This window comes from Bos mutus, chromosome 1 (genome assembly GCF_027580195.1).
Source record: "Bos mutus isolate GX-2022 chromosome 1, NWIPB_WYAK_1.1, whole genome shotgun sequence".
NCBI lineage: Eukaryota > Metazoa > Chordata > Mammalia > Artiodactyla > Bovidae > Bos > Bos mutus.
In genome coordinates, this window is record NC_091617.1 from 70500463 (window position 1) to 70510148 (window position 9686).

General features: G+C 42.7%; 2 protein-coding genes across 2 annotated transcripts; one reads left to right on the plus strand and one right to left on the minus strand.

Moving 5' to 3' along the window:
* Positions 1-268: 268 nt before the first annotated feature.
* NCBP2 (nuclear cap binding protein subunit 2) lies at positions 269-6990 on the minus strand. Its single transcript, XM_005897822.2, has 4 exons — positions 6832-6990; positions 4617-4798; positions 2272-2410; positions 269-1726 (listed from the first exon to the last, which is right to left on the minus strand). Exons 1-4 carry the CDS (start codon positions 6907-6909, stop codon positions 1655-1657), a joined length of 471 nt encoding a protein of 156 aa, XP_005897884.1. The 5' UTR covers positions 6910-6990; the 3' UTR covers positions 269-1654.
* Positions 6991-7064: 74 nt separating this feature from the next.
* Positions 7065-7742, plus strand: NCBP2AS2 (NCBP2 antisense 2 (head to head)). Its single transcript, XM_070371251.1, has one exon. The coding sequence runs from the start codon at positions 7140-7142 to the stop codon at positions 7437-7439; it is 300 nt and encodes a 99-aa protein (XP_070227352.1). The 5' UTR covers positions 7065-7139; the 3' UTR covers positions 7440-7742.
* Positions 7743-9686: the final 1944 nt, after the last annotated feature.

Genomic DNA, 9686 nt, shown 5'->3' on the forward strand with positions numbered 1-9686 from the left:
GTAGCAGCACTTTCTACAGTAATGGGAATATTCTGTATTTGCATCTACCACAAGAGAGCCATTACCACAGGTAGGTATTGAGCATATGAAATGGTAATGTGACTGAGGAACAGTTTTAATTAGCTGCATGTAGCGAGACACTACCATATTAGTAACTCTCAAATCTAAATGGACAGGCAAATTCTGCACACTATTCAGATTCTTCCCCAAAATGTATTAATATTCCAGGGTAAGAGTGTTTCAGTGTCTCTTGGTGAGGAAAAACACAGTAAGTTGGTCCAATTTTATTGAAATCTGTTACAGAAGACAATTCAAATATGAAATACTGTCTGTGGTTTTAAGGCCTATAGAAATCTGAATCATGTTTTACTGCAAAATAATACAAAATACATTCATTCAAACTACTGTAAAAAAGTGTATGTCCTCATTAAATTACTTGTACATGTTTTCCTAAATACTTACAAATAATTTAGAGATATCCAAATAGCCAACTTAAATTTGAGAAAACACACTTGCTGTAACATGAAAGCTGTTCACATTGAGATACTCCAGCCCCAACTTCACAAACTCCTGGAAATTAGGAGATACTTTGTTGCTAGATGAAAAAAAATCTCACTTAGGTCAGGGAGAATTGTACTAGACTAGCAGTTTAAAATGAGCAAGAATTCTTGTAACATTAGAGAAATCATCTCTTGCCTTATAAATGCAAAATAAATCCTCTAGACTCCCTTCTGGAAGTTGTAGAGACCATCAGCTGACTGTCCAGCCTCTGAAACAGCACAATTAGAGAAAAACAAGACAGACTTCAATATTAGAACTGGCCAAAACATTTCCCGAGGGAAGCATTTTTGATTTTGTTAAGCCGTTCTCTCAACCACCACAAAACACTCCATTCCCAAGATCAGTCTGAAAATGAAAAAAACAGATCTGAAGGCACTCACACCTCACATTTTGAAAAATGTGTTTAGTAAATAAATACTCTTCAATACCTGTCCCTTATTTCCTGATATACAAAGCATGTAAAGCAGGTGGTGTTCCCTGGGACTGTCCAAAGCTTGCTTTTATACCAACTCTTTAGGAATTTCCATTAAGTTTTGCCTTTACAGATTAAAAATCAACACAGAAAAAAAATTCAGTTATCAAGCATCTGTTCCCCTAATTTAGAGCAAAGCTACATAACATAGCAAAAGTCCACTTATTAAACTTTATCTTGTGAAAACTTAAAATTTTAAAAATAGTAATTCCAGGTCCCAAGGTAGACCATGAACCTACTTAGATGCAAACATGGTAAACACTTTAAAATTTTTTCCTGTCTTCTAAAAGAAGTGTGTTTTTGGCTGACAGGTCAACATTATACATCAAGTCTGTTGCTAAGGAAACAATTTTTGACCTAGTAATAGAAATCATTTTGGTAATCTGACACAAAACCAAGATTCTAAGACTTAATTCTACAGAATTAAAGGCATTCTTTTGGATTCTGTTCTTTAATAATTTTTAAGAGGAAAACCATGACAAGGCTTCCAGCTCAGTAGAGACATTGATTAAAGCTTGGTTTAAAAAAAAAAAACTAAAGGCAGGTTTGCAGACCTTGGGTAACACCTGTCAAATTCAACAGGCCAAAGGAGCAGACTTTCACGATGGGGCTCTCAACCACTCACTGGTTTTGGGCCAGTTTTCCATAGCCACCTCTTCCAGCATCATAGTCCTGACGGTATTCATCTCGTACCTTAATTGAAAAGAACATGTTACAGTACAGAGAAGATTAGTGTAACAAACATGCCTTCCAAAATATGTCAGACAAATAACTAAGCCTTTTCAGATGTCATAATGTAAACATTATAAGTGTAACATGATTTTGAGCAATTGATGATAAAGTTCAACTGCCCTGCAAAATTATTTTAATACTGCTTTTTTTTTAAAAACCAAACATCAGGCTTACACTCAGCATTCAAAGATAGCACATTCCAAAGAATATTTAAACTATATTGAAATAAAAATGGAAAAGTTGTTTTAGTACATTCTGCTTTGCTCAACATTCCCGTAGAATATTCAGCCCCTTGCAGAAGTCCAGTAATGGTTGCTTGTGAAGACATACTATTTAATGGTATTTAAAAATATTAATAATTTATCACCCCCAATGGGTGGATTCACTTCAAGCCAAGGTTATAGGCACAGTTATTTTGAAAAGAGCAAATACAAATTGACAAAACACTTATCATTTAGGACTGGCATCCCAGGCCAAGGCTGAGCACAGAAAACCTTCCTGCGTACCTGGCCCCCAGAACGCCCACGGCCATACTGCCTGCCCTCCTTAAAGCCTGCATCCCAGTCTGTACGAATGATCCGGTCATCCAGACGAGTCCCATTTATATACCGCATGGCGTTTTCTGCATCTGCTCTTGAATAGTATCTTAATTATGATTATTAAGGAATTAGCATTTCTCCAGACATTTTTGTAAATAGAGGAAGAAACATCTAAATGAAGCTGAGTTAAAGAGTACAAAAACTAATCCAACCAGATGGAGATCAAAGACATAATTTGGCTTGTATAGGCCTGTTGAGGTTGGTCCAGAAGCAGTCAAAAATGGTATCTTATCCTCAGCTACACTGATGGTTTTTGGATAATCCTGTTAAATACACAATTCCACTGTCTCCATATTTTGGTTTGCAAAATACAGATATGTTCTGTGCAGGTTTAAACCACGAACTGTTATCCAAGGAAATAACAGCATCATTCGGTTCCCTGAATATGAGGCTGTACATTCAAGAACAACCTTAAAAAGAGGTCACTGCATAAGACCTGCCATCGCATTTCATTAGAAGGGAACACTCAAAAAGTACCACTCAGGTCGGTAGTTCTAAACCAGATCTACTAAATCTATCTTTGGGATGCTATTAAAAAATATATGTAAGTATATGATTACAACTGGGTCTAGGAAATACTTATCTGGACCTTTCCCCTTGTCTTTAATTACACGGGTAGGGAAACACTTGCTGAAATTCCAGTGTCTACACAATGCCTAGCACACATGGGGATTGAGTAATTCTTTGTTGAATGAAATGAATGCTAAAGGGCAAACAGGGTGGGGGGGGGATACTGACAATGAAAGGTATCCTTTCTTTTGGGTATTTGTCATCTTGATTATTGATCTTTGACTTTCAAGGCAAATGCAAAAACACTCCAATTCTTAAACACTGATTAGTATCTAATAGTTCCTTTGTCTTTTTTGTCTCCTGTGAATTATTTTACACTCCTGGCACCAGAGGTGAAAGCAAAACCTGGGCGCTCGTCCCCTGTGTCTGAAGGAGTAAAAGAAGCTTGCAGAGCCCGAAATCAGACACCAGAGTCAGAAGTGGGGAATAGGTTCAAACGTGGGGCTTCTGATTCAACCTGATAGGGAGTACATTTTGTCTTCTTTCCTTCTCAGGGCCTCCATTAGACAACAGGAAAGAAACATATACCCAAGGAGGAGAAGAGGCCATCAGCAGATTAGAGATGCAAAAGCTAAAGATTAATAATGGGTGAAACAAAGTCACAGTAGGAAATACTCCTGAAGGGCTTAAAGGAGACAGTAAACCCAGGAACTTTTTAATTCCAAGTTGATTAAGTAGTAAGGCTGCAAATAGGGTTTAATTAAAGGTCTCTATGTGGGAAGAAGACCTATTAGCAAGAACACATTTAATTCCAGGCAAATAAAAAAGATAGGGTTGTGAACTAACTAACTGAAGGAACTATGGCATTGTCTTTAACATCAGCAAGCTAAAATCTTTCTTCATTCTAGCATTTAAGAAACCCACACGTCCCAAAGGCAAGGCAGCAACTTAAGAAGCTCTGCCTAGATCCACAAAGTCAGCCTTTTCCCCAAGACACCAAGGGATCATCAGAAATTTAAGGAAATTTTACAGGATAAATACAACGGAAAGAAACAATTCAAGGTACAGAAAATTCAAATGACATGGTGGACTAGGTCTGGAAAATTTCTCAAAATGACCAAAAAAAGAAAATAGCACTTAAAAAACAAAATATGAAAGGGTAAATCCAGGTGGTCAAATTTATGGAGCGCTTCCAGGGAGAGAATGGTCACAAGTAAGTTCGGTTACGACGTACCGCGTCAAGCTATATGCATCTACATGATACTATGTAGCTGTTACAAAAAGAGGTAACCTACACGTGCTAACATGGAACAATCTCTAAAATACGTGAAAAAAAGTGCACACAATATGCTACCACACATACATAGAATTACTTCTGGAAAGACACCAATGAGATTGATAACTAACGTCTCTGAACTTAGAATGATAATGGGGCTTTTATTTTTCAATACACTCTTTGGACTTTCTGAAATACCATACGCATATACATTTTCAAAGATTTACTTAACCAACTATGAAAAAAGAATGGATTTCAGAACAGAATGTATATGTTACTAGCTGTCCCAGTGTAAACAGTATAGACATATTGGACAGAAAGCAGGAGAAGATGAAGGAAGATGAGGAAGACCTAAGTGCAGGGATGCTAATCAACAAGTGTCCTCACTCATCTTTCAAAACAGGCTATCAGCCGCTCTCGGCCCCACCTTCGGGCAACAGCTACACGAGACACACAGGAAGGATACTCCACAAAGCAGAACCCACATGCTGTCTTCTTCATTTTATCCAGGCCCATGATGATTTTCTTTATGTCACCACTTTTGCTGAAGAGCTCATAGATTTGTTCTTCTGTTGTATAAAAGGAAAGATTTCCAACATACAATGTACAGCTTTTCTTCAGTAATTTTTCCTGTTCTTCATTGTCACCCTAGAATTTCCGAGATGGGGAGCAAAGTGGAGGGGAAAAAAAGGCACAAAACAATATGAAGGGTATGCTCCAAGTTATATTTTTTAGTGAATTTAACATGGATACCATACAGAAGCAACAGGTAATATGTCTACCTCTAGGGAGAATCAAGAGACTGCAAGTCAGGTTTCTATGTATGGTCTCATTTAATTTATCATCATCAATCTACCTGAGGGAAGATAGTTCAGTAACTTGTCAAAGATCACACAACTCATCAGTAGTTCCAGTTGGTACCCAAGCCCAGTCTTATCCTTAATCCCCTATTTCCTTAAAAAGTTCACAGGACAAGAGTCATTCTACAATAAAAATAGGTTTTTCAGGACTTTGGAATGAGACACTAAAGTTTATTACTGCAGACTTGTTACTGACTTGTTAAAATTATGGTCAAGAAGCATTTTCCTCTTTTTTTCTCACATGTTTAAGTCATGTCCCAACAAATAGCTTACAGTTTAAGACAACTAGTGTTAGAACTTATTTAAGGTATGACATAATGTAGATACCATTCAGGAAATACTGTAGAAATTCTATAAGACAGTATCTTACAGTAGTCTAAATAAAGCTATAGGCTTTAGACTGCAGATAGACAGTAAAAGTTTAATCCTTTCACTGTTGTAATATTGCAGGATGCTTGAAATTCAACATGGCTATGATGTGGAACTTTCTGAAGTAATGAGCAATAGACGTGTAAAGTAATGTCTGTGCATGTTTTTATTCATTCAGTCACGTCCAACTCTTTTCAACCCCATGGACTGCAGCTAACCAGGCTCCTCTGTCCATGGGATTTTCCAGAGGAGAATACTGGAGTGGGCTGCCATACCCTCCTCCAGCATATCTTCCCAACCCAGGGATTAAACCCTGGTCTCCTGTGTTGCAGAGAGATTCTTTACCAGCTGAGCTACCAGAGAAGCCCATAATCATGTCTGGTATATAGTAAACATTTAAAAAACTAAATGTTGAATAAACCTAAGATCTTTCTCAATTTTGCCTCAAATTTGTTTTCCTACCCTACAAACGCATTTTAGACTTTCTCCACACCTACCCTCTTCTATACCTGATCCCTCCTTTCTCAATCTTCTGAATCTTCAACAGCCCCTCCCTTTCTTGTGCTGGATTAAGATCTGATCTGATTGTAAATCCCTACATTTACAGTTCCTCCCTTTACAACCCCATAATCTCTAGAGGATTACGAACTCTTAGGATGTGGAAAACTGTCTTCCCTCTCTACGGTTTAGCAGATGCTTCCACAACAGCACTCAATACAAATTTACTAAATAACCAATGGTTAACGAGTGTCACCTTCACTCCATCCCTGTCTTTGCTGATATTGAAGAACCCACCTTGAATATCTGCAGCCTCGGCCATTTCATACAATCTGCTATGACATGGGCCAAAAGATAATTTCCCTCTTTGGAAACCCAGCAGTTCTCCGATTTTGACATTCAGACCCTTAACATGTTAGGTTCCCCTCCTCAAATCGAGGGCTCCCTAAAGGTGGAGGCAGGGCTCAACTTTGTCTGCCACAAGGTACAAATCTTTTGTAGGGCCGTTGTACTAGCCTATGAAAAAGGGAAATGCCAAACGCAGTTTGGTAGATTTAAAAACAAAAGTCCCGGTATCTGGATCAGGATGGCGCTTCCCCATACTGCACGTATCAAAAAGACACCCTTTTTTGATAATTGCAGCAAAATCACAAAGTCACTTTGCCGCGACACCGTTCGTGAAAACCCAAGCCACCACTACTACTGCCGCCCATCTGCAATGGCTAGGAAACAGAGAGCAGCTGCTAGGGAATGCGAAAGCCGGCCTCAAACTCCCTTCCTACGAGAGAAGGGGATTTGATGATACCCAAACGCCCTTTCAGCATCCATTCCCCAACAGGCACCGAGGCTTCCCTTCGCATTTCGGGATACCAGAGAATGAGCGACAACACAATGAGACAAGAGCAAACCGAGGCTCAGCGTTCTAGCCCGAGGCCGCGACCCGGCTTCCCTCACCCGGAAGTGCTGGTCCCGGTACTGGCTCAGCTCGACGTAGGAGTCGCTGCGCAGCGCCTTCAGGAGGCCACCCGACATAGTGCAGAGAGGTGGCAGAGGACACCGCCACTCACCAGTGTAACGAGGTAGCCCCAGCAGTGGCGGAACCGGAAACGCGCAGATACGGCTGCGGAAAGTCGAAATCCCGTGCTCCAATCCCAGGGCGGCAGTGTCGTCACCGGGCGGCGCCGGCGCAGATACGGCCCGTAGTCAGGTGTCGCCGATCAGAAGCGAGAGCGGCGTGCTTTGGGTTCCGGGTCGCTCCGAGGATGGTTCTGCGGCGGCTGCTGGCCACCCTCCTGCACAGCTCGCAGCTGGTGGAGCGTCTCTCAGAGTCTCGGCCCATCCGGCGTGCGGCACAGCTCACCGCCTTTGCGCTGCTGCAGGCCCAGCTACGCGGCCAGGACGCGGCCCGGCGCCTGCGAGCCATCGCGGCTGGGCCCGCTGGCTCCCTGGGCCGCCGCGCTGCTCGTTTCAGAGACACCTTCACTCAGGAGCTACGCCGGAGCCTCCGGGAACGCCCGCGGCCACCACCAGGTAGCCAGAAAGGCCCGGGACCAAACCCCTAAACCCAGGCTGGGCCAGGGACACCCCCAGGGAAGCCGTGATCGGACAGGACACAGCCAAGGAAGAAACTCCCCGAAGCCTGACAGAAAAAGATAGGCTCGGCCCTGATTCACCGCGGGCAGAGAGCCATGGACCTAAGTACAACCGGAGAGAAGTTTAACCTCAGCAAATGGGACTAAAACTAATGATCGATGCTGCTGCCGCTGCATTAATGTAGCAGGTCGCTACTTCCAGGGGAGATCCTGGATGGAAAGACAATCCTGCAACTGCCAAAAGTCCTCTGATTAAATGTGTGAGCTGAGTAATGGTTATTGTTACAGGACAAGGTTCTTTTGCCCCGTGCGCAGCAAGCCAAATGCGGAGATGCAAAGGTTTCCAGCGAAGAGGATTTACTGGCAGGGCAGCCAGGGGTGGAGAACTAGTCTCAGATCTGGTCTTCCTCAAGGCAAAGGGGTTGGGGTATTTATGGGATAAAGCATCAGCAAGGCGGCGGGAGGTGTGGGGGAAAATGCTTGGAGAAAGGTGTGGTAATTGTAGTTCTGCAGACGTGTAACTATGCCACATGCATCTGCAGCTTGAAAAATGGAGGTTCTTAGCACCATCTGAGGGTGGAGTTTTCTGCTCTCTGATGTCAAAAGGTCAGGAGCATGCCCAGTTGGACGGTTGGTGGTCCTATCCAGTCTTAACCAACTCACCTTGAACTAGACACAGCTGACTCCAAGAACCTGGAAAACAACTCACCATCAAACATAACTAGGCTTGGTGCTGCTTCCAGACTGAGGGAGTCATAAGATGACCTTGACTAGTGAAGGCAGATGAGATGGATCCACCCATGCCTTCAGTATGAACCTGGGGCTTATCTGGGAAGGTGGATTAAGATTCCTGGGACTGTAGGAATTATACAGTCCTACAGTATAATAATAATGTATATTATTATACAGTATAATACTAGTTAACACATACTGAATATTCCCTCTGTTCCGGGCACTTCCTTAATACACTGTTATCTCACTCCTTACAACCACTTTAACATGAGGAAGTGTAACACTATTTCTTAACTTTCATTTTCTGCTGCCGCCACCACCATCACCACTGGGTATCAGGACAACTGTCTACCACGGAACAAGCCACCTGAATTCCTTGTCCCTATTTTAGAGGGTCTGGGATACACTGTAAAGACTATGCTGCAGCTAACAGACCCACAATTAGGCAATCCATGTATGCACTGATCGTCTCTAATCAGGCTACAGAGTTAATCATGCAATCTAGAAAGCTCAAAGCAGGAGAAACAATTTATATTCTGACTTTGTGGGAGTCACAGAGGGAGCTGGATAGCCTGGAGACCTACCCTGGAGGTGCGGCAGCAAGAGCAGCTTGTCCTCCACTTTGCTGGTGGTCAAAGATCTGACTTGACATTCTACCCTCTAGCCTTCCCATCAGAGGTGCTTCTGGTCAATCCTCTCTGAGGCCAGTGTCCCACTCTCCTAAGGATAAAGTTTTAGTTTGGCACCCTGCCCTCCTGTCCTCCATCTCCCAGACCAGAGGCAACTCACTGAATTCTCCTTTGAGTTTGACAGTAAGGAGCCCAAGGAGCTTGTTCATTCTGCCTTGATCGCTGCCTCATTGGTCTCAGTCCCACTCGTTTGTCTCTGAATCTGGATATCAGAGCAGCACAATGTTAGCAGTCCCCAACCCAACCCCTTACCTTCAACATAAGCAGCCTTCAAGCACACTCACAGTTGGGTCTTTTTCTAGACTGGCAGAAACAAAAAGGGAAACTGCAGGAAGCAGTGAAGCTTTTAGCAAGCTGGCCATTTGTTAAGGAAGGAAAGCAAAAGAACGAAGGCAGATGTTTTATATTTTGTGGTAGTGTGTGGGAACTAAATTCCCTCCATTTGTAGAAGGAGTCTGAGAGCAGAGCAAGAAAATGGTCCTTTCTTCTCCAGCTAGAGGTGACTCGGATGCCTCCTGGCTTTGGAAGCCTCCAGTGTAACCTGGCTTGTCATCCCGCCACTTACCCTACTGCTAAAGAAACAGACCAAATTCATCCTACCACCCCCAGTGGCAACAATCTCCCAACATGCCTTTCAAGCGCTGCTAAACAGAATGTGAAGCCAGGAAGCAACTCACTCCACTATCCTGCAGGGCAATTTCAAATCACCCCTTAATGCCACACAAATCTAGATACCAACACTTTACAAACAAATCGTTAGCACTCAGGCCACTACAATCTACATGGACTGCTACAC